At 28.2% G+C, this 25,981-nt stretch overlaps 2 protein-coding genes across 7 annotated transcripts in view; one reads left to right on the top strand and one right to left on the bottom strand.

The window, feature by feature from the left end:
- Nucleotides 1-3,501: 3,501 nt before the first annotated feature.
- On the bottom strand, nt 3,502-18,386 carry LOC107449711 (uncharacterized). 2 transcript variants are annotated; one of them, XM_016065334.5, is made up of 6 exons: nt 17,956-18,386; nt 17,026-17,056; nt 14,526-14,678; nt 12,508-12,623; nt 8,042-8,231; nt 3,502-3,972 (listed from the first exon to the last, which is right to left on the bottom strand). In XM_016065334.5, the coding sequence occupies exons 1-6, from the start codon at nt 18,093-18,095 to the stop codon at nt 3,565-3,567; spliced, it is 1,038 nt and encodes a 345-aa protein (XP_015920820.1). In that variant the 5' UTR covers nt 18,096-18,386; the 3' UTR covers nt 3,502-3,564. The 2 variants fall into 2 exon arrangements, with proteins under 2 accessions (XP_015920820.1, XP_015920821.1); XM_016065335.5 differs by lacking the exon at nt 14,526-14,678 and having other exon boundaries at nt 17,956-18,270.
- Nucleotides 18,387-24,632: 6,246 nt separating this feature from the next.
- Nucleotides 24,633-25,981, top strand: part of Crag (DENN domain-containing protein Crag) — an 85,159-nt gene continuing 83,810 nt past the window's right edge. The window contains exon 1 of one of the 5 annotated variants that reach the window (XM_087168465.1): nt 24,633-24,760. The gene's annotated coding sequence lies outside the window, so the exon portion shown is untranslated. Of the gene's footprint in view, nt 24,879-25,981 lie in introns of all 5 variants that reach the window. The other 4 variants (XM_087168463.1, XM_087168466.1, XM_087168464.1 and 1 more) reach the window with 4 other exon arrangements.

Raw genomic sequence — 25,981 nt, 5'->3', positions numbered from 1 at the left:
ATTGGTGATTGTTGATTTCCACCGGTGAATGTTGACAATCACATATTCGCTTTAGAAAATGTCCTAAAATTTATATGTACTAGGTTTAGTTTAATGCCACTGCCTGGTATGCCCTACATCAATATTTTTGTAAGGTCAAGTGCCACTGCCCAATATGCATTTAATTGGTACTCAGAACACTAATGTTTCTTGTAATCTATCTTTAGCAGATATTAAAATATCGAATAAATTTAATATGAAAGAATAAATTAATATCAAATCGGATATAATAAATATTTTGGACATTTACTAAAGTGACTATGTGATTGTTGACATTCTCTCGATTTTGATCATTCACGGTAACATATATATATATTGCTAATTCTTATTATAGTTTTTTATTTCTGAAATTACAATACTAATTATTATATTTATATATTTCTTAATTGGACTTCAGAACATCTGTTAGCAACAACTGTTTTGTGATAAATCGTGAGTTTTTTAATTCAATTTTTGATTTTTCCTATAGAATCATGGATATAGCCTGTGTTAGCATTAGTGGTAAAAATTACTAACTAAATAAAGTTTTTGTTAAAAAAAATCTTTACAATTTAGTTAAAATAATTTTAGGTTATAAATCTAATCAATGTGTAAGAGTGTCTACAAAAGAAAAAAACAAAGCTAAACTGAAAAACAATTTTGTGCTTGGAATTTAATATTTTTCCTGCTATGAAACAGATACCTTTGCTTGATTTCTTGCACAAAATTATTTTTAAATAAGTTATTTTCATTCAGCAACTAGTTTCAGAGATAATAAAAAAGTCAAAATGATATTTAAGAACTGATAAACACTATTTCAACTCATTCATCGATTCAATTATTTATGATCTTACCCAGGGGTGCACAACCTTTCTGAGTGAAGGGCCACTTGCACATCTAGTTGATAAATAAACGGGGCGTGCAGGTATTTAGACTTGTTTATGGCAAATAACAAAAATTTCTCCAAACATAAGCACTAATTTTTTTTATCACTATTATTTTTGGCAAATTAAATGCTTTTAATTTTTAAAAACAATTTTAATTATTACAATTTATACAAAAATGAAAAAACTAATACCTTTTTTAAAGAAAAACTTCCCTTTTTATCAAAAATTGATATATTTATAAAAATTGAATAAAAAAAAATGGGGTTTTTTTGTCATATCATTTAGTACAAAAATTCTTTTAAAAGAAAATTCTAACTCTTAAAAAAAAGCATAATCTTTACTATAAAGAATAAATCAATAAATACATATTTTGATAATTAATACAAATTCAAATGAAATACTTTAATTGAACAAAATTTGTAGGAAAAATCACTTGGATTTGCGATGAAATCTGCAAAATTAATGCAAGACAGAAAGTGATTACTCAAATTTGAAATTCGTGTACATTAATATCCTATTAAAAGTATTGAGTTTTTTATAACTAAACTCAGCGGCGCAACAGCCCATAGAGGGCCAAGGCCTTCTGTGCCCATCTCAGTTTTCTTGACCATGGGCTCTGAGGTGCAAGAGCAGATGTTTCGGTCCGGTGGTCAGCCGAACGCGGAACCCCCAGTATTTAGTTCCCAAGCATGCTTGGTACTCATTTATCGACCCACTGAAAGGGTGAAAGGCTGAGTCAACCTTGCCCGGCCCGAGGATCGAACCAGGGACCTGTGGCACGACAGCGCGCAGCGCATACCGTTCAGCCACCGGGCGTCGAGTTTTTTATAAACCATGCATAATTCTGAAGCAATAATGGCGGAAAAAACGATCGGTGAAACATGCACTTACTGTAGAATTTATGTAAATTGAGCTCGTCAAAAAGTGATGACTCAAATGTAGGATTCAAAATTTCGGCATTTTTTTTATTTTTTAAAAAAAAAACTTTGTTTTTTATGGTATATAGAAGCTTTTGCTGGCCGCAGGTTGTGCACTCCTAATCTTACCAATCGTGATTAATTTTCTACACTGTAAAAAGTTTTGCCATATCTTATCCAGTTATCGGATACATTATTTTGTATCCGATACTACATTACATTATGATCGGATACATTATTTTGTATCCGATCATACTACAACTACATTATTTTGTATGTAGTAACCTGCAAACTACTTTCGAAATGCAGTGACTACTTTAAGGAACCAAACTTTGCTGGAGAAATTAATTTACGCCTATGTTCAAAATGGTTTTGAATAAAAAAAATTATCTTATATTAAACAAGAAAAAAATTTTATACAAATATTTATTCCTGTTTGCATGAGACAGTTTGTTATTCCAAAAAAAATTTTAGAATTTGTTCATTTAACCTTTAATTTTTTATATCTCTTTCAACAGCGAATATTTTATTTAAGAAATGCAAAATTATCAAACACTTGCAATTTTTTAATTGTTTAATTCTCTTTTAATTCTAAGAAATTAACTACATCGAAAATATGTTCCCTTTTTTTTTTTAAGTAGCATTAATGTTTCACGAGTGTGCATTCGCATTTGAAAGTGTTTCATCAAAGTGATAAATTATCTATTTTTCGTAATGACTAGTTTAAACATTAGTTATACATGTTTATATATACAGTCACTAGAAACTTCTCATTTCTGTTAACGTTCAGCTGCAGCTACTGAGTCATTTTCATTGAATCCATTGATGGACCTGCGAAAACTTGTACCAATCAAGTTTGAAAAATTAGTTGCATTAGAGTAGTGTTTCCTTATCAAACTAACGTTAAAAGTAGTTGCCAGGAATCGCTACAAACTACTGTTTTTTTTTAATTGCACTACGCTACATTAAAAGTAGCATGCTACACTGATTCTAGCGCGCTACTTCCGACCACTGACTTTAACACCAAAAAAGGCTTAGTGAATTACTACTTTCCTTCGTATTTGGTATTGTGAAATATCAAGAATATTCCTTTTCCACTACTATTGGTGTTCAGAAACCATAAAATTTATTACAGCAAAAAGACTCAAGTGTCAGTAAAGAAAAGTGTATGGTAAAATTTAAAGGACAGTTTAGGATGCAAACTCACACTAATTCTTAAAATAAAATTATTTTGTAAATCAAACATACAGAATACTAAGACAAATCCAAATCAGGCTCAACAGATAAGAAGTGTGGACTTCGTTTAATATTATAAAATTATTTAATGCAATTAACGGATACTTAAAATATAATTATCTTTATTTAAATCAATTTTTATGATTGTGTTAATAAATTTTTCACATTGCAATGAATTTCTTTAAACTTATGTTTAATCAAATTTTTGAATCGTACTTTTTTTTTGCTTTTATTCAATGTTTTAACATTAATTTTATGCATTTGCATCGAATCGAATGACACTCAATGTTACTCTAGCCATTATTATTATATGAATGTTGCTTAATTTTTGAATGACCCCTAAAAGGACATTTTTGAGGTTTGGATTTTTATGAATGGGCCTTTTTTAGGTGTCTCTGATTTTAGCAAATGGACCTCATTTTTTTTTCTAGAATATGAACATAAACCTTTAAATGGATTTATTGACAGTAAAGTACCAAAAGAAAAAGACATAATTTAAACAGAAATCAGTGAAAAGAATGATGGTCGTCTTGAAGATAATCTATATGATCTGAGGGGACATCATCTTCCAACAAGGAATCCTCTCTCGTGATTTTTATACTTCTATTCTTATATTTTGCAATTTTCCTTTCAATTTGGAACTGCTTCAGTACTTTTGATCGATCTATTCCAGAAGATTCAAGAGTAGTGCCAGGAATTTTATCAAAGAGTTCTGCGCTAGGAAAGAATTCTGAAGATATGACGGCAGAATTTTCGAGTGATTTGATTCTCCCTTTTGAAGCAAATATTTTATTCATAATGTCATTGTGTTTTAATCCAAAAACATCAGACTTCATGTCAGAAGGTCTATGAGAAATATTCGGAGGTTCAACTTTTTTGACTTCTAATTCTTTATTTTCATCAGTATTTGATTTCTAAAAATAATAAAATTCAATACAAATCAAACAATCAGGCAAGCATCATAAATTGACTTTTTTTCTATATAAGTTAATTTACTACTTTTTTTCTGGAATTATTTTGAGCCTTTTATGGAAAAATAATAAATTTAAAGTACCTTTTGCTGTAAAATAAACAAGGCTTTTCAATGTTTTCTCTCTTCTTTTTTTTTTAAGTAAGCTCACTTTTTTTTCTATATAAGTTAATATATAAAACTGCAATGTTATGAAGGATATGTATTCAGAAAAGCTTATAACATTTAGTTACAATTTGTGAAAAAATAATTCATAATATTATTCTACAACATTTAACATGTTTTCTGAGCATTAACTATTAAACCAATTCATGTAATTTTGACAATGCATGAAAAGAAATAATTTTTCATTTGGCATTTAGTTTAATGTAGTAATAGTTCATTTTATCTGTACATTTTTATATTTTTAGTTGGGCATAGAATTATCAAATATGGCAAAAGTTTATAATTTTTTCAGCAAACATTTTAGATTCAACTTTTGTTTTTATCTTATTTCTTTTTCTAAAGAGAAAGAAAAGCCATAATTCTGATTTTTTTTTTTTTTTAATTTTTATATCCTTGCAAAATTTTGAAGTTTCTCTGTTTTATGTACACTGTCAGTTTGAAATTTCAATTTCTGATGTTATTTTGCAAAATACAGCTTAAAAATTTTTTTTATCAGCATTTCATCACAAAGTACAGTAATGAAATACAAAAAGTTAGTTAACTAATTGCAGGCATTATTCACAGCGATTGCACTTTGGTAATTTATACAATTTTAGTTGATACGTATATTAAATGAATGAATACTCTACTGTATGGAAGTCATCTATGGATAAATCTCCTTTCAAATTTTCACATCTAGTATAAAAAATTTAATTTAATAATTTTACCTGTGGAGATTTTTTTTTTTTTGTTGAAAGATTTTTGAAATTAAAACTTTAAAATATCAGAAGTTCATGAATTTATAATCAGAGAGAAAGCATCCAAGTAATTAAGGATAATAACGAAAGTAAAAATTATATTTTTTCGTATAATATACACTTATTTTTCCTTTATCTAATTTTAAAACTTAAAGGATTACCAAGAAATATTTTTAAAAAAAACATTTATTTACACTTTTTTGAAAAATGTCATTAAAATTTGGAAAGGATAAACTAAGTGATACAGTTTTCGATTTAATATTTTATTTTATTCAGCAAGCTAAGAAAGATATGAGAACAAAATCTTGATATAAATAAATAAAAATATCTTACTTTCAGAAAAATGCTAAAATATTGTATTTGTTTTTAAAGCATTTGTTTAGAAGGTAATTTAGAATCTAAGAAACGATTATTGTCACCCATAGTCTTTAAATCGAATGAGACACATTTAAGAAAAATCTGAATCCAGGTCATACAAGAAAATTTCGAAAATAAAGAGTCTAAATAAAAACAAATGAATTTAAACTTCATTTTATTAAATTACAGAACATTAAAAATGGTGTCTCTTAGGCAGGAAATGTATTTTATTGATGAAAACTGCCACTCTTGTAAATGATAAGAAGTATTATCAGCTGTTATGACGGTGATCGTTTAAATCAATTAGTGGATTTGTACAGGTAGCATAATTTGACTTTTGGCCATTACAGACACATCATAATTTGGATGTAATAAAAGGATAATTGTCAAAGAAATAAATAAAATTGCTTAAGAAAAATTGATTTATTAATTATTGAAAATGACCATAATTCAAAAATATAAAAATAATAAAGAAAAAAGGATCAGCTTAAAGGGATCAAGATAAAACATTCTCCTCCATTGAAAATTTTAGGATACGAAAATTTAGGTACGGATGGGACTGGGATGCCCAAAAGGGCACCCCCAGTCCTCAAAAACTGAAAGTGAATGAATTGGTGATTTATCTAAAGATAACATCAGCAAAAATAAAGCCAACCCCCCATAATCAATATTAGGTCTGAAAATACTGTGGCGATCGCGAATTGTCAACAAGACTGTGGGAATTAGTATAACCATGTAACTGAAACATATTTGTGGTAAGAAATTAACTCTTTAGAGTTATAGACTTTTGTTTTCGATTAGGCGCAAAAGTGAATTAATCAGTCTACTTTAGTATTGATATAAAAAGTTAGCCATTACATTGATCGATAAGAAAAGAATCAAATATTTTATATTCGCTTTTTATAAATTTTAATAAAAATTAACTAATTGATTTAGTTTAATTATAATTGGATAAGGAATAATTGAAAAAAATAAGTTTAAGAAATTTTAAAAGCTAGGAAATATTTAATGCCTATTGTGGCATCACATCACGTTAAACTTAATAAATAATATATTTTAAAACTCTATTATAAAAAATTTATGTTCATTTTTCTTTTTGTAATGAAATAATTTTTTTAATTGATTCAATTTTTAAAATTTATTCAAGTGAGTTCTCCAAAACAAAGATAGGCCCCTAGAAACAGTCCATTAATAGATGATGCAAGGGCGCCACAGAAAAAAAATCAACTAGTTGCTTATAGTAGCCTAAAGCATGAAAATAGTTCAATTGAAAGGTGATTACTTAAATCAAATTCGAAATTTACGCACGATAATATCGGATTAAAAATTGAGCTTTTTTTAAATCATGCAGAATTTCGTAGCACAAACCGTTGAAAAGTGATCGAGAAACAAAATAGGCTTACAATGGAATCTGTATAAATTGGGAGCATTAAAAAATGATAACTCAAATTTGCAAGTCAAAATTTTAACTTTTTTTTTCTTAAAGAAAAAAAAAATTGTTGTGTCAGGGCCGCAGGTTGTCAACCCAATTTACGCTAAAAAAAAATTGCTAAGAGTTCAGAAAAGTCTCCAAATCGTCCCCTTTTCCTGAAAATAGTTGCTTTTTTAGGCCAAAAAAATTGCTATAGTCGCCTTAGGCCGAAAATAGTCGCCTGGTGCAACGCTGAAAAAATAGGGGAGAATTTGCAAAAGAATATAGAGGAAAGCTTGTTACATGGTGGTAAAAATTATAAAACTTGTGACAATTTGCAGCATGCGTACTTGTGTGTATGCTTGTAAAACTAACTTTCATATAATTATGTTAATTTTTTTTTTGTAAATGTTTACCACTGCTCATCCTTAAGAAACAACGCAAAAGATACCTTCTTTTTAATACTGGTTAAGTAAACAGTTTATCTAGCATTGAATTGATTCAGTTCAATACTAGAGTTAATTGAGTACAAAAAGGGGGGGGGGAACAACAAGAGTTAATGAAAGGCAAATTGAGTTTTTAACTATCAATAAGCAAAATTTACCTTTCTGCCCTGTTGAGCTTAATTTATCTTTTGTGCATGGTTAAATATTCTCAAAAACCAGAAATAAATTAAGAAGTCAAAAGAGTTAAAAAATTAATATTATTGCACAAATTTGTTGAATTAAATATTTTTTGAAAGTTTTAAATATTATCTGAAGTATTTGATTGATTTTTTTTTCTTTTTGAACTTTTAATCGATACAAGAGTATATGTAATCATCTGTAAGATAATCATATGTAATCATCTTACAGATTTTAGATGAAATATTTTCTGTTGAAAAAATATCTTTTACAGTTATTTTCTTTGGTCATTTTTTTTATTTATTCAATAAACTGCAAACTAATAAATGTTAAATAGAATTATTATTCCCTTTATGAAAATAACCAAGATATTTTCATAAAGTGAACAATAACTCATTTTACCAGACAGTTTTAATTTTACATTGCTATGTTTAAATAGCTAATTATATTGCATGAAAATTTAAAAGAAAGATCATATTATATGTAAGTAAAAATATTATTCTGACAGATTTCATTCAATAATTTTGAACTTTACTACAATATTTAAAATTACAATTAACATTTTATTTTAAATTACTTACTTGATAATAATTTATTACTTTACATTTAAATTGCATGATTTTTGTGTGTAGAAATTAATCTATTTTTTAAAAAAAAAATTTATTCTGAATTTAACAAAGGAATACATTATTCCATGAAAACAATGTTGTATTGCATTACCTTGTTGACTCTGAAGACTAAGACATCTTTCGTGAATGCATCATCAGGTATGATTGACCGTTCATTCTCAGGCCCCAAATCAGCATCCCTCAATGCATTCTCAAACTCTGCAATTCTAGCATTTGTCACATCTCTTATGAAGAAAATGTACGGTACTTTGCCCATCACATTCCGACTAATGAGTTCCGCCCTACAATTTCAAAAATCAAGTTTATTTTCATCTTTTTTTTCAGTAGGTATCAATATTAGTAAGAACAAATTTTATCACATTATACGCACCTCTATATCTCCTTCGTTTTTAATTTTTTTAAATCCAACTTACTTGAATTTAAAAAAAATCAAAGTAAAACAAAAAAAGTAATAATTTTTTTTACAAAATAACTCTCATTTAGCTTATTTTTTAATATAATCATTAGTCCAATCAATTACTGCTTAAACATAGATAAGTAATATGTCAATTAAAAATTTAGATCAGAACAACTGATTACAATATTTTAAAATCATTCATATTTTTTGGCTTTGTCAACTGTAACTAAATGATGTATTATCATAGAAGTTTTCAAATGCGGAAACAAGTTTCCCAGAAAAATTACTGACATAACTTTTTGGACAAACTTCGTATTTTATTTAATTTAAATTATATATATATATATATATATATATATATATATATATATATATATATATATATATATATATATATATATATATATATATATATATATATATATATATATATATATTAGCATAATAAATAAATACAAAAAGAAAAAAAAACAACAAAGAAAATTAGGAAAAACAATAAGTTTTATTTACTGCGCATAAGCTGCAAGTAAATAGAATTCATAAAATTTCAACATGTATAGAAAACATGGAAAAATTACAGAAAAAAGGGAAAAAGAAAAATAATAATAAAAATCCAGAAGAAAAAAAAACGAAACAAGGAAAAAGAATAAATAAAAATCCTGAAAATAAAAGATTATCTTATATATATATATATATATATATATATATATATATATATATATAAAATTAATAACTTTAAATTCGTAGCTTTTTAGTATGTTTTAAAAATTTATCACATGGTGTTATATTTTTTGAAATACTCATGAATAAATTTAACTTCTCTTATTCTTAATTTTTTTTAACTTAATTTAAATTGTTTCCTTAAAGTTCTTATATGCTAAAAAAATATGATGAGAGAAAATGAAAGAATAATTGTATATATAACAAAAATAGTCTTCGAGTGGGGTAAATTGATGCTGAATTATTTATATTTATCTCATTATTTATAATATTTCACGATCAACTAGGTCCGAATATATTACTGATATATAAATTGTGTCACCCTATTTTAGTAAAATTTTGTGGCTTTGAAAAGAGGAAAACCCAAGACATACAGTATTCTTAAAATCTCTTAATATATGCATTTTCTTTTTTGTTTGTCATTCTTCAAGCATGAATTTTACACAGTTTTGAGGGTTTTCTTAAATGGAAAAAATAACGGATTAAGAAGAATAAAAAAATTTCATGTGGGTACTGGAAGATGGAGATTGCAAAATTAACATTTCTTTATTGCTTGGTTGATTGCATTGTTATGAGTTCTTTAATGTGTGATCCAAAGGGCAAAATTAAGAAATTTTGTGTCTGGCTAGTCAAATAATAACGGCTATTAGTTAGTTAATGGAAGTTTTAATAGTGGCCACTTTCTTAAAAATTGAAAATTTTAAACAATTAAAAAACTGTTGATGTATTACTAATGTGAAGCATGTCTTTTGGAGGATTTTTCAAAATATAGTAAGTACTACAGAGTTCATTTCTAAAAGGAAGAAAAATTTTCCTAATCTCACGAAGTAGGTTTATAAAAAACGTAAGCATTGTATGTAACATTTTCAACTAATATAATTTAAGGTTTGAGTTTCTAAAATGAAGAAAAATTTTAAAATGAGGAGAAAAACAAATTCTGTTTCTAAAATGAAGAAAAATTTTCCTGATTTCACCCTGTAGGTTTATGCTAAATTTAAGTATTTTATATGTAGTGTTTTCAACTAAAACATTTAAGGTTTGAAACCTTTGATAATCAAATTCAGCTTCCCTCCTGAAATTTTGAACTAGCAAAAAATTAAAGTTAATGACAATTCCATTATTAAAAATTAGAACAGCTTATAATTAAATAAAATACAAATTTATGTGAATAAAAAAATTAAAACTTTGAAAATAAAACATTATAGGAGTTACAAGAGAAACAAAAAATATAATCAGAAAACTATATTTTATTTATATTTAATCTATATACATGTATAAATGAATGCCTATCCGTTATGTGTCTTTTATAGACCGCCAAATCATCCAAACAGCGATCTGGCATACAGAAAGTTTGATGCACAAGGAAAGCCCATTGAGCAAGATGAGCGAAAAAGAAAATAGAATTTTCTAATTGGTCAAGCGTTATCCATTATTTTATATTTAACTTTAGACAATTTAATTATTCAAATATTTTAAAGCTAGCATCAGCGATATTTATTTGCTTATAGCACTATTTGATTAACAAGAAAAAAGAATTTATTATGCTACTTTAATATTTAATTATTTTTATTTTCTATATCAGATACCTTCAACAGTAACGTGAGAGCACGCATAGACAACGTCACCATCATATTAGTATTTCTAAATTCTAAAGTTATCTGATACCATTTGCTTATACCAATATTTTGGTTTAAACCAATTCTTTTAAAATGTGTATCTGTAAAAGTGAATGATTTAAAATCAACAGTTATTGAAATGAGAAAAAAAATACTTAGATAAAAATATAAATTGAAAAAAATAAGTATTGAAAAAAATATAAGTATTCAAAAATTAATAGAAAAGTGGTACTAATTCGTTTAGAAGAAATGTGAAAAATCGACACGGCATTATTGACGCCAAAGATTCTCAATTAATTTAGGTAATATATGCATAGTGAAATAAAATAAATAAACCATGTACTAAAAGACAAAATTAATGAAAAAAAGGTATTCATTCGTTTTGAGAAACTATAAAAAAATTGCCATACTATTATTGACAACAATGATGCTTAATCACTGTTGATAATATGTATTAGCTGAAATAAAAAAATAATTTATAAGCTAAATAGTATATTAATATTTTAATGAATTGGAATTAAAAGAAATCTTTTTTCACCACTACTTATAAAAATTTTAAACAGTAAATCAAAGCTCAGATAAGAGAAATAGTCATGCTCCAAAGTCCTTATCAAGGTCTCATAAGAATTTTATTTGTTATTAATATTCCGGCTTTAGTTTGCTGCCATTGATAAATTTATTTTGCACACAACTCAAATGTTAAAAGGTAATGTAATAAATGCCAAATATAGGTATTGAGTATTATATTGACATATTTCCCAAATATTAAAACTACACCAATTATATTGACATATTTTCCAATTATTAAAACTACACCAATTATATTGACATATTTTCCAATTATTAAAACTACACCAATTATATTGACATATTTTCCAATTATTAAAACTACACCAATACTAAGCAGCTTTAATACCAATACTGGGGAAATAAGTATTTCACACACAGCCCTTTAAAAGTGTTAAATACAAAATTTTGACCATCATGAGTTGATCGCTAACAATAGCATCATGCAAAGAGATGCTAAATACAGTTGTGGAATTCTATTCTGGTGGAATAAACAACAAAAAGCTGAATTTGATAATGTAAAGCTACCGAAAAGGGTAACAAATAATAAATAGATTTATTAGCTTTATATAATAAAGAATTTATCAGAAGAACCAGGTAAGTGACATTTGAGGCTATATTCAGGGTACGAAAAAAATGGCATTTAAACTATTTTATAACCGATTTACTAATGATTCTTGGTCATATTTTATTTACCACTGACTGATTTAAAATAAAATCATGCTAAAAACTAATGTGGGTTAGTTATGTTAAAATCAAAGTAAAAGCAAATCCTGTTACATTAAACATGCTTATATTGATGCAACCACTTTATGTTATTTTCTCTGATTCATTAATTTCCCTAAAAGTGTCATTCACTTTGTTTTTCCACTAAGCTCTTCCATTGTATAGGTATATACCTTTCAGCTTAGAGAACAATTTCGTAGTGTTGCTCAATACTGATTTATTTATTCTTTTTTTCTTCCTCATTCACTCCGTTTAATTTTTTTTTAATTATTATTTTCATTAGTTTAGTTTTTAGCCTAATACTCATGACTACAGATGCTATGCCATACATAACAAAAGCTGATAGTGTTTTTCGAATTTCTTTCGCCAAGAAAAATGAAAAAAGTCACTATTTAAGAAGCAGAACTAAAATTAACTTTAAGAGCAGGCGCAGGCAATGCCAACAAAGATTCATAACAAAAAAACAAAAATCAGTCCACAACAGAGATTCATTACAAACATATTCAAAGATTACTCTGCAATATTTGATACCTAAGTCGTGGAGCTATAGAATTCAGGGCAATAGCTATTTCTTCGTGTTTCTCATAACTAGTAGATGGTATCTGCCAATATACATTCAATGTTTGGTAACAAGGAGATACTTTAACCTGAAAAATAAATGCATTGATGTTACCATTTTGGAAACATACATAATACAAGGTGTTTAAATCACTTTCAATACATAACTAAAAAATCATGGTAAAAAAAAATAGTATTAACATCACATAAAGAGTCACAAATTAATTTTCAAATGTGGAAGAAAAAACAGTTTTGAACTTTCGCCCACCAAGACTGATATCAGAAAGAGCAAAGGAGGGATTAAAATCATAAACATAGTTTATTTGATTATTTGAAAAATCCCCTTCATAATTTGATCTCGACTACCCCCCCCCCCCAAAAAAAATGAATAACACACAAGGTTGGATTTATATATAAGCAGAAAAGGTTGCAGCTTAGGGCTCCAGATATTTTTTCCTTTTGTATTGCTTGGAGTTGTTCAAAATAAATTCAACAACAAGTAGCATTAACAAATACTATTAATTTAATCTTCAATAATCACCAATAAAAAAATGACAGTTTGCTTTCTGTGTATGGAAAATGGGGTTGAACTTAAAGGGCCCCACTGCCTTTAATTGGTTTGGGCCCAGCCAAACTTCAACTAGGCCCTGATAACATAGTCGTTTCCATCTATTTAACTAAGTCAACAGTAATCTTTTATGTCTTCTGAAAAGAAAAAAATAATTTCTTTTTCTTTATTTTCAGCGTTACAAAAAGAAAATATTTTCTCTTTGCACAGAAAAAAATAGTATTTCATCATGAAATAATAATCATTTGAAGAATGTAGGAATATGACCCATGAATTACAGTGAATTGAGAACCATACTTTGTGTGCATTCAATTCTTATAAAGAGAATTGCTATATAAAGTAATGTAACTGTTTACGTTATTCATCAATGACAGAGCTTAATATAAAGATCATTAGAATTACTTTACTATCAGTAACTAAAGTCTATTTTGAGAGCAAACACAAATCATCCTACAAAAAAGGCATCAAAAAGTTGGAGGAGTGTTGGAATGACTATATCACTCATTAACGTGGACGAATAAAGTCGAATTTCTTAAGAAAAAATTTGTTTTTCTAAGCTAAACCAGACTCATGTTATCTGTTCAAAAATTTAAAAACTGCAAAAAATTCGTGAAAATTTTAACATTTAAAAAAGCTCAGTTCGGAAACAAATTTTTTTTTTTTAAAATCTAATGTTTGGAATTTTGTTAGTTCTACCTATGAGCCAAAACTAAATTTATTACTAAGACCTTATTATTAGTTGATTTGGTGAAAACTTACCCATCATTTAACATAGATATGGGGAGAGGAGTAGTTATCGACAATGTCAACCTTCATCTATGAAAAGGTACTCTTCCATAGAATCAAGTTAACATGTCTTATATACTAGTGAATTGGAATTACATTTTTGTAGTGATAGATACACCACAGTACTCCCCCAATAGAATTATATCTGTGATAGAATTCGATGAACTGATACCACTAGTTGATTCATTGCTGTTTTGTGAGAAGCCGGGAGAGCTGTATTAAGATCACCGTACTTTTCGAGTGCTGATAGTGATAGCTGTATTAAATTCGCGGTCGCTCCTGTGTTGCCATTTGCAGTCGACTAAATATGTTGTATGCTCTGTGTGATCGAAACTAAGTAGCAACAGCTAGTGGAGGTGGATAATATCTCAGTCACAAGTAGAAAGTCAACTGTTCAATGTGGACCATCCATCGAAGTAGGCGTGTTTAAATCGTAGCGGGCGTTTCTACCAAGGTAGGCGGGTTCACATCGCGTCCGGCTCACCAATGTGGGGTGAGTTGTTATTGACAACGTCAACCTTCATCAATGAAAAGGCACCCCTCTATATAATTGAGTTAACATGCCTTATATACTAGTGAATTGGAATTATATTTTTGTGGTGGTAGATACACTACAATAGACATACAACATACTCACTCCACTTATTTCAACATTGTATCCAAGTATTTCTGGGCTGATCTCTCCAGTTGATAGAACATCAGTGATATTTTTAATAAACAGAGATTGAAGCATGGTTTGCCTTTTATTGGGCTGGTGCACACCTTCAAACACGCTCTTGGCTTTGGGAGCCTGGAAGAAAAATTAGCACTTATAGCCCTGAAATGGTGAGTGACATTCTCAGTGATTCCCCTAATCCCTAATCCTATAAAGTAAGGTGCACAACCTGCAGCCCGCGAGCCACATGCAACCAGCCGACTGTTCGAGTGTGGCCCGTGGGAGCTTCTGAATGCAATAAAAAATGTTCTTTTAATTTGTTTTTGTTTGAAAATTATAAATTTTCTTTAATTGAAATATTTAATTAAAGTATTTAACTAAAATTTATATTACTCTTTAAAATGCGTACATTTTTGCACTTTCATTCTGTAAGCCTCTTTTTTGTTAGACTTTATATCTTCTTCTTCTTCTTTGTCAGCGCAATAGCCCCTTGCAGACCTTGGCTGCCTCAATAGCTGACAAATGCCAGCCCCTCCTATCCATGGCAATTTATTTCCAATTTCTAATGTTTAGGGTTTTCCAGGTCATTTTCGATGTTGTTGAGCCATCTAGTAGGGGGACTGCCGCTGAGACGTGACCTGTCGAGGCTCTTAAAGGTGACGATTCTCGTGGCGCTATTTACAGGGCTTCTCCGTAGATGGCCCAGGGATCTCAGCCTATTACTACGGATTGTTTCTGTAATTTGGGGAGGCTTATAGAATTTATAATTTATATCCCCCAAAATATTTCTCTCTCTCTCTGTGCGTGTGTGTGTGTACGTACTACATATGTACATACATGCATGCATGCATACATACATACATACATACATACATACATACATACATACATACATACATACATACATACATACATACAAAATTAACAATAGTTGTAAAGGTATTGTTTTCCTTTAAATATTTTTGTATCCCTAATTTAAACTTATTTTCCAGTACTGCTATTACTAGCGAGAATATTAAATTATGGTTGTGACCTCATCAAATTTGTTCGAACAATATAATGTTATAAGAATATAAATGTTATTTTTAAAAAAATTATTATTTTGAAAAATCGCTTCTGTTCACCAAGAGTTTGCTAAATGTTGCATAAATGTTTATAATACTAATAGACAGTAATATTTGGACGTGGGAAGTAGAGGCACAAGAGTAAGTAAACAGAATTCCTTTTAGTACATATATGTTAAGTGAATAATTTTAACTTTAATAGAAAAACTGCTTTCTGCCAAGAAAAGACAATTATTACGAAGCAATAATCGGGGTTGGTGAGCGGCAGCGAACAGGGGGCTTAGCCCCTTAGTATATATATATATATATATATATGTATATATTTGATAAATTAATTACTGTGAAAAATGGAAAAAGTTATATAAAAAAAGTATAAATTTTTTTAGTTTTATGTAAATTCATATAATTAAAAGTATTAAATTTTCTACAAATATGTTATTAAGATTACTGATAAAAATATTCAGTGCTTAAAACACTAATGTTTAGATAAAAATCATCATATTTACCACTAACATGACTAAATATGCGTGCGGCCTTTTGTACTTGCTGTGTGAGTGGCCCTTCACTCAAAAAGTTTGTGCATGCTTACGCATAAAGTGTCAAAATTGCAAAGAGAACATAAAAAATAAGTTAAGACATGCTCTCAAGATGCACAATTCTCTAATGCAGTAAGAAAACAGCGCCAACAGATTTATGTGGGTAAAATTAAAACCTAAGTTTAGACATATTGGTAAAAACCTTTGAGGGGGCACTGTGAGCAATAAACGAGTAATAAGCAAAGAACTTAGAGACATGGAAGTGTCAATATACAAATTCATATTTGTTATTAAATAATTGTTTTTTGTTAAACTGATGTCATCGATGAGTTGATGTTCTTAACACTTGAAAAACCACTGAACAACACATTAGTCATGGATGAACCTACTGATTATTGAATTTGAACACACCATACATAGAGAAAAATTTCTTTTTTTCCTTTATTCTTAGATAAAGGTGAAAATTAGCATAATTCTAAGTATCAAATTACTTTGTAACTTTTCCTTAATGCAGATGTTTAATTAGTCCTAATTAAAAGCCTTGATTGTTTAAATATAATTCTTTTTGGTTTGAAATTCTCTGTTTTGTCTAACAGTAGATAAAATAATATAAATTAAAAGCCTTCATTGTTTAACTATAATTCTTTTTGGTTTGAAATACTCTGTTTTGTCAAATAATAGATAAAATAATATAAATGTAAATATTAATAGATAGATAAAGAAGTTGAAATTTTATATTTTAAATAGAACTCAGAATTACAAAGGGACCCAGAAAAATTGAAGTCGTGACTTTTAAAAGATCCACAATTTCCAAAGTATAGCAGAATCAGTGATCTTACATGTTTAGTAAACAGAATGATATGAAAGAGTAAAGTTACTCACCTTTTCCATAAAATTCAAATGCCACTTTTTGCTGAAAGTATACATAAAAAATTAAGTAACAAAATATGGAGAGAGAGAAAAAAAAAGATTGAGTACACAGAGCTTAAAAAAAATTATTATTAATCCATTACTTAGATCATAATTTTAATTACAAATTGTCGTGATTAGAATTAAACATGAAATACAACTATAAGGAGTTACGATGAACAGTAATTACGATTTACGGTCAGAGGAAAGATAATTCTATGAATATACCTGAATGTGAGCAAGTTTATAAAACTAGAAAAAAATAGTCCTATAAGTCTAATAAATAGAAAAACAGTGCAACATCCTTAGAAATACCATTTATGTGCAATACTAACTGGATAACCAGGGGTCTGTCCAGACTAAATTTTCTATCGTTTAGCGGTACCTTCACAAATTCAACTTTAGGAAAAACGGTAGTTTCACAAAATACTTGTTATTAAATTTTTATTTTTGTATCCCGTAAGAAACGATAAATCCATATTTTTGTGTTGATTTTTTAATCTAATTTTTAATTTTCACAAATTATGTCTAAATTTTCACAAAATAGGTACCTCTCAGAAAAACCTAGACAAACCCCTGATAACTCAACCAAATGCTATAGATCTTGTATCGATAATTGAAAAATGCTATTCAAAGTTTCTTGCATCCCATCACTAGATGGTCCCTGCAGCTGATGGGCAAAGCTGTTTGGAACAGGTACTAAAACATCTTTGTTTTTCCCATTATTAAAACATTAGAAATAAAACATTGTAATTATTAAAAATTTGTTTAGAAATAGATATCTATTGTAGTTAACAAAAGTGAAAGCTAAATTGATGTTTATATACATAATCTATTAATACTATAAATAAAAAGCTTCAGAGATTGAAACTTGTATTAAAAGAATTGGAAAAGAGTACCAACTTTTTATCTTTATTATCAATCATCTTGGAAAGCATAGAACCACGTTTAGTTTTTCTGCCAGCAAGCATTTGTCCATGACTAGCATACGTCCTTAATTGATTTGGGCGAATAATATATAGCAGTCTATTAAACTTTATCATTTTAACCTGGTTAAAACTAACATATATAATAATTACACAAAACAGTTCATTTTAGTTATTATAGCTACTTAAACCATATTAATGTATTATACTTTGCATATTTATTGTATACCAAGTAAAATTGAAATCCTTGTTGATTGAAACAGAGACCCTTTACAAAAACTCAAGTTGTTTAATTGAATATAGTAGAAAACAATTATTTGCTTTAATCTAACTCACGTTATTTTGACATTAATTTAATGTTAACTTATTCGCAAAATGGACAGAAATAAGCAAAAGATACAAAAGATACGAGGAGTGACCATGGAACGCATTCTCGAGTACGCCCTCTAGCGAGAGCCTGAAAATATCAGGCATTAATTTATTAAGTTTTCATTTAGTTCCATCAGAATCAGACGCCATTATCTTAGCAGCAAATTAGAAGCAAAATTTCCCTGAGGAAAAGGCCGAAGAACTTGAAGAAACTCTCCAGAATATTGGTAAATCTTTCAGAAACAGAACACACCAAACATTTGAAGAAAAATTCCTGAATAATTTTTTAACTTCTATTATCAACAAACCTGCAACTGATAACTTCCAATTTCGGGATCGCATACTGTTACAGATGTGTGTATTACGGTAAAATACATTTCTTCTGTCTTCAATTCATCACAAATTAAAGTGAAGTCAACATTTCTTTCTTCATTCCAATGAATAAATGTGAATTCAGAACGTACAATAATACTGTACGTACTGTAATAGTTATAGAATATTCTTCTTCTTTATGGAATAGTATATATTTCTGTATCGATATAATTCGGAAAACAACAATTAAGAATCATCCGTATTCAGGGCCGGATTAACCTATAGGCACACTAGGCACGTGCCTAGGGCCTACGAAATTCAGGGGCCTACGAAAAACTTGGGAGAAAAAAATTTAAAAAAAAAATCAAACGTAGTGGAATCAGAAAAACAGTTTTTTTTCTTTTCACGATAAATTTCGCACTCAATAAATTCTTTTTATTCATAAATTTTATCATTAGGTTTTTTTTTTTTTTTAATTCCGTTGATCTTGCCTTTGTTTCGGGTTTCAATATTTATGCTAGTGCCTTTTTTAACTATCGTTTCGGTTCGATAATTTTCAAGTGTTTTTATTTAGATTAATAAGTTTTCCTTTTATTTTATTATTTCTCCCTGTTTAATTAGGTATGAAATATATTGCGTTATTTAATCATTGGTTTTGTTTATATAAGTTAATTTAGGAATTGTAATTATTTTTAAAAAATAAATATGAGAATTTTGTATTTTTTAAACTTGTTTTTCTTGTCTAAACTTGTAAATTTTTTTTATTCTTTTAAATGTTATATTTCTACCATTTTTTCTCTCTTTAAAGTTAGGAGTACCTTTCTTCTTTTCTCTTACTTTATGCATTACACTTGTCGGTATTGCAGATAAAGTTCGATAAACAAATTCGTAAATTAAAATCCATATTAATGAAAATGTAAAAAAAAAAATATGCAAGAAAATTTTAGCATATATTTTGAAAAGAGGGGAGGAGTGGGGGAAGGAGGGGAGGGCCCAAAAACGGCTATGCCTAGGGCCTACGAAAGGTATAATCCGGCTCTGTGCCTAGGGCAGTGGTCGGCAGAGTGCGGCTCCGGAGCCGCATGTGGCTCTTTGGCTCCTTAAGTGCGGCTCTGGCACAAATATCCACGGAAGGCGCAATAATATTTCCATTAAAAAAACTTAGTAAGAAAAAAATTACATCTTATTTTGATAAATTAAAATTCTTCTATAAATCGAGAACATATATAATTTTTTGTTTAAGTTAAAAGATAGATAGGTAATTAGAATTTTATATTGTTGTAAAAATACGTAACGAACATCGAGTTTAATTTTATTAATTTTCGTAAACGTAAACGCAAACCATGTACAAGCTACCGGCTTAAATTGTTCGTATGTTTTCGGCGTCCTCCGGTGTGATACAAAGGTACCACAAGCATGCGCGCATACTTTTTCTAAAGTAGTGGGGGTACAAATTGGCTTAAAATTAAAAACAACATACAAACCTGACTTACTCAAACTTTCCAAGGAGATGCAAGCACATTGTTCGCATTAATAAATATTTATTAAGTATGAAATTTAATTTTATTTAATGTACTACTTATTTAATGTAATAAAAGTTTACTAAACAAGCAGATTTGGCTCCTAACTTTTTTAAAAATTGTTGTCTCTTATCATATTTGGCTCTTTGGCTGATAAGTTTGCCGACCGCTGGCCTAGGGCCTACGAAAGGTATAATCCGGCTCTGTCCGTATTACATGAAATAGTATCATTTGTGCTGATTATTAATAAATTTTTATCGCTTTCTTGGTAAGTATTTTTTATTTTCGAAAGAATAGTTTCAACTAAAATTCAGCTATTCTGTTTTCAAGCTGCATATTAAAATTCATATCGAGATCTTACAATTATAAAATTTTGCTGTGTGGCATGTTATCTAAAAGTAATGAAGGGATCAACTATGTATATAATATTTGAGAATAAAGTTTTCAAACAAAGAACATATCATTTTGAAATTCTCCGGATTTTATAAATCAGGTAAGTGTTATGACTTTAATAATAAAAAATTTGCTTGTAGAGATAATTTCTTTTTTCTTATTTGATGATAGTTCTCTACAGAATGTTTTTTTTTTTAATGAATGGAATTATTCGTTACCTAAGAACTACTAGAATAAAGAAAGAAACAATATGGAAGTTTTTTATTTTAATATGAGGAATTTTTAAAATCGTTTTTTTTATCCTAAGAATTCTTTATTTTAGGTCTTTTAGTTCATAATTTTTTGATAAAAATTGTTACTAAAATAATTTTTTTGAAAAATTAAATAGTATAACATTATGTGTTTATCTATACTTCTTGCATATTCTAATTTTTGAAGTAATATTATGAAGTAATATTATCATATATATGATTCAGAAAAGTATGGAATCAAAATTCGGTACTTACGTATTAACGCCACCGAAACTACAGATTTGGTGGTTTTTAATTGCCGCCAATCTACACCTAAAATTTTTGTGACAAATCATAAAATAAAACTCTTTATTTAAAATCAAAACACTTTATTTAAAATCAAAGTAGTTAATCGGATTTCGGTGGAAAATGGGTCGATATAGAGTTTAACATAGATTCAAAACAATCTCTATTTTCATTCACCTGATGCTGTCGCCATATGAATTCTAATAAATAATATTCCAAATGAAATTAAATTTCCAAAACGTACGTTTACCATAACAAAGTTTCATGTCATAAGAATGGGTACACTTTCGATTTTTTGGTAAAATATTTCGCTCCTGGAAAAATAATATTGCATCTTGTTCTGTTTTTGGCAAATCCCAAAGACGCACTTTCGTAGCACTAAAAAATTGTGTCAAAAATCGAAGAACATATCATATTGGAATTCTCCGGATTTATAAAGCAGGTAAGTGTTATAATTTATAAAAAAAATTTTTTACTTGTAAATAATTTTTTTTCCTATTTGATGATAGTTTTTTATAGAATGGTTTTCTACGTCCGATTATGAATTTTAAAAAAAAAAAAAAAAAAAAAAAAAAAAAAAAAAAAAAAAACATGAAAGTTTTTTATTTTAACGTGAGGAATTTCTAGATTTTTTAAAAGTTTTTTTGTTTGTTTTGTAAGCATTCTTTATTTCACGATTTTTAGTTTTTAATAATGATTTTTATTAAAACTTAAAAATATTTGATAAAAATTTTTCTTAAAAAACTTTTTTTACGAAATTAAATTATATAAAATTATGAGGCTTATGTATACTTTTTGCTTATTTTAATGTTTGAAGTAATATGATTCTTAAAACTATGGAATGTAAAGTTTAAATATGCCCTTCATGTTAAATCATTAAATTTAGTAAAACTATTTCTCATGCATTAGGTTTTAACTCTAATAAGAGAATACATATTTTTTTCTGTTTATTTAGAAATATTTTCCGATGTGTTTTGGATGTTCCTTCTCTAAAAAAAAGGGATACCATTTTGTTTTCAAACATTTTTCTTTTTTAAATTTAATTAGCCACCATAAAGAAGGTTGTTGTTGTTGTTAATTTACGTCGCACTAGAGCTGCACAATGGGCTATTGGCGACGGTCTGGAAAACATCCCGGAGGATGATCCGAAGACATGCCATCACAATTTTGATCCTCTGCGGAGGGGATGGCACCCCCGCTTCAGTAGCCCGACGACCTGCGCGTGAAGTCGAGCACTTTACGGTAGCACAGTTTAACGAGGACCCATACCGCACACCCTCGGTCCCTACGCAGACTGATCCAAGTGGTCACCCACCCGCACACTGACCGTAGTCAGTGATGCTTGACTTCGGTGATCTGCTGGGAACCGTGTCTTAACGATCAGTCCACTGCGGGACACAATAAAGAAGGAGCGTTACAATGCTACATGCTGCATTAAAGACGTCTCCAGAGTAACTGAATGACTGTATGACAGATAGAAATCGCAGGAATTCGTCTCATACAACAACGCCCCCTATAGATCGTTGCGATCGCGAATAGCAGCTGCATTTAATTTGTTCATTATTTGATTTTTGAAAAATAAAATGCTTAATAATGATTGAAAACTCTGTGTCAGAAAAATCCAAAATTCGTAACAATTCAAATACTTGAAATAAAATATTAAGAAAAGGCACACAATTTGGGGGCTTTAAAAAAATTACTAGAATGAAGGAAAAAAAAACAGAATAAAGGACATGTTAACAAAATAAAGAACATGAAAACAAAATAAAGAACATGTTCTTTATTTTGCGCACTTTTGCATTTTCACTAACAAAAATGCATTTTTGTTAGTAATCTAAGCTGCTCAGAACATTAAATTTCATAAGAAAAAAAAAAAAAAAAATAAATTGAAAATTGCTAAGAATCTTCGAGGTAGATTCTCATAATTGTCAGGCTGTTGTTAAAGCATTTTTGTGGTTTTCATTTGTGCGAAACATAAATTCTGATTATTTTCATTCGAAAAGTCTTTCATAAGGATGATTTTATTCTGATATCTAAATTAGAAGTTATTTAGACACCTGAGTTGTGTAAAAAATTACAAAAATACGAAGAGCGTTTCACAACATTTATTATACCTCAAAGATGATTTTAAAAAAATGATTAATTATAAAGAGTTATTTCATTGCGATTATGAGCATTAACCTGGGATCCTTAGTTCCATCATGTAATCTGAAAAACATTTTTGTGGTTTTCCTTTGCGTGTAAAGCAAAATCTGAATATTTTAATTTAATTTTAAATAAATAAAGTCATTTGAATGCAAACTAAGGCAAACAACGTTAAAGAAAACAAAAATATTTATAAAATACAGACAGCTGTTTCGGATGTTCAAGGGCAAGCTTCATCAGTGCACAGAAAATGCCCTTTGAGCATCCGAAGCAGCTATCTGTATTTTATAAATATTTTTGTGCTCTTTAACGTTGCTTACTTTAGTTTGCATTTTAGCACAAAGGTCGCCCACTTGTGTATTTTGTCATTTTAATGACTTCTATTAATATGGTTTTACTCCGTTACGTAAATTGTGAGTGACTTTTATTTCTTTGTAACATTAAAATTACAAAAATAAGAACATTTCATAACATTCACTAAAATGATAGTCTGTCTTTCTGCTAGATCTGACTATTTTAATTTAATTTTAAATAAAATAATCTATTTTCTTTGCTTTCATAGAGAGGATTTTCCCCTGATACTTATTTTGTGAGGTACTTTGATTTCAGAGTTGAACAAAGATGATAGGCTGCCAATCAACAAATGATATCTTAAAGCATTTTCATGGTTTTCCTTTTCCTGTAACGCAGGATCTGATTTTTATAAATTTAATTTTAAATAAAATAATCTATTTTAATCATTTTCATAAATATGATTTTACTCCGATGCTTAAATTGTGAGTTACTTTGATTTCAGAGTTGGGCTGAATAACAAAAATAAGAAGAGTATTTTGTTATATTCACAAAGGTGGTCAATCAAGGATGATAGTAATAGTTGATTAGTTATAAAAGATGACTATTACGATAGTAAAAATTTAGCTGGAATCCGATTTCAGTGAAGAGATCTGAAAAACATTTTCGCGATTTTTCTCTGAGTGAAACTTGATTTCTTTCATTTCAAATAAAATAAGTTATTTAAATAACTTTTATAACTATTATTTTACTCCTCTACCTTAATAGCGAGTTACTTTGATTTCCGAGTTGAGTTAAAAATTGCATAACTTAGAAGAGCTGTCAAGGATGATACGTTTGCAAAAAAAAGGAAAAAAAATTTCGTGGTTTTCTTTTAAATATAACGCAAAACATGTTTATTCTGTTTTAAAAATTCTTTATTAAGGAAACAATACTTTACATGAATAGATATTTACTATGAGTAATTCTGCCTTTCTGCTTTTTTAATACTACAAAGAAGAGCTAACAGTGCTTAACTCATGGAGACTAGATTATCGCTTCAACATCCATGGCTTAGCTCAATCATTCATTGAGTAAAAGTTGAAGTAGGTAATGTTTTTGCGTCTTGCCTTGATCTATAATTATATGATTCAACAGATGGCGTTGTTGTAGTTGTCAATGGCGTTTTTTATTTACAGTTTTAAGTTGAAGGGGAAGGAAAACTAATTTTATATGAGTGAGTGAGAGTATTTCTTGTAATTATAGGTATAAGTTATCTTAAAATTACTTACTAGTGTGTAATGAAATGAATTATCTCTCAAAGCTTGTAAATTAGTTAGTCTGCATTGAATAAAGTAAGTTAGTTACTCTTTAAATTAAATATTGAAGATTTATAAACAATGACTCATGTTTACTATTTCCTCTTGCGAGCTTCTAGAAATATTACAGGTTGTCGGCATATTATTTAATTAATCGCCCCTCTTTTAATACTTTTTATAGTCTTAGAATTTTTGAATTTTTAAAGCTTTTGTTGTTGTAATAGGATATATTGGCGTGAAATGTTAAACTATCTTATTAAAGATTTTTAATTACGATACCACATTAATAATTGTTTTCCCTTTCTTCGAACTCTTCGTAAACTTACATGAGATTCTATCATCTGATTAAATAAATTTAAGGTATTTCGTGTACTTTATAGTTTCCTCTACAATAAATATAAAGTGTTACATCTGTCATTAGTTGTTTGAGATCTTACTCTTTCTTTGACTTCTCATATGTAGGAAAAAGTAAAAATAGTTCTTTCATGGCTGTCAACGTTTTGATATGTGTCAGTTTTTGACTTGTTTTAACAATTTATAAAGCCGTAATAAGATATAAATAGTGTAAATATTATTCACATTTTAACTAGCACATTATATGTTATGTATAAGGATTAAAATTAATATACTAATATATTTATACAAATTAAGGGACAAATTTAGACTGAACCAAAAATATCTGGAAACTTTACTTTTATTAAAAGAATATAATTGAAATACAGATCATTGCACATAAACTAAAGGTCTGCTGGAAGTACTACTAGTTACTTTAAGAAAAAGCTAAACTTGTATTTCTTCCAGAAAATTAGAAAATAAAAAGAAGAAATACAATTGTTTAAGTATTATAAGAATATCTTAAATTTGATATAGTATTATAAAATTATAAGTTAGTCAAATTGATTTTTTTTTATTTTTAAAAAAGTAAGATTCATATTTTGTTTAGTTTTACACAATATTTTAAAAATCTGTATATCATATTATTTATAAGTTGGTTTGAGTGTTCATGCTTAAAAGTTTATGTTTATTTGATTCAGAATGTGTTTTTTTTTAGTAGTAAGTATGTTTAGTATCTAATTTGTTAATTTCGTAGTTTTATTATAGTTTGATGTTATATTAACAGTTCTATGTATAAATATAAA

This window comes from Parasteatoda tepidariorum, chromosome 7 (genome assembly GCF_982258835.1).
Source record: "Parasteatoda tepidariorum strain Cologne lab strain chromosome 7, Ptep-v5.0, whole genome shotgun sequence".
Taxonomy (NCBI): domain Eukaryota; kingdom Metazoa; phylum Arthropoda; class Arachnida; order Araneae; family Theridiidae; genus Parasteatoda; species Parasteatoda tepidariorum.
This window is presented reverse-complemented; position numbering and strand designations above follow the sequence as displayed.

Bases quoted from the DNA above. Each gene is read 5' to 3' on its own strand.
- LOC107449711 (XM_016065334.5), bottom strand. From the start codon at position 18,095: ATGATAAAGTTTAATAGACTGCTATATATTATTCGCCCAAATCAATTA. The intron at 14,679-17,025 runs GTGAGTAACTTT...TTTTTCTTCCAG, and splicing joins ATTTGAATTTTATGGAAAAG to GCTCCCAAAGCCAAGAGCGT. The intron at 12,624-14,525 runs GTGAGTATGTTG...TTTATTTTTCAG, and splicing joins ACAATGTTGAAATAAGTGGA to GTTAAAGTATCTCCTTGTTA.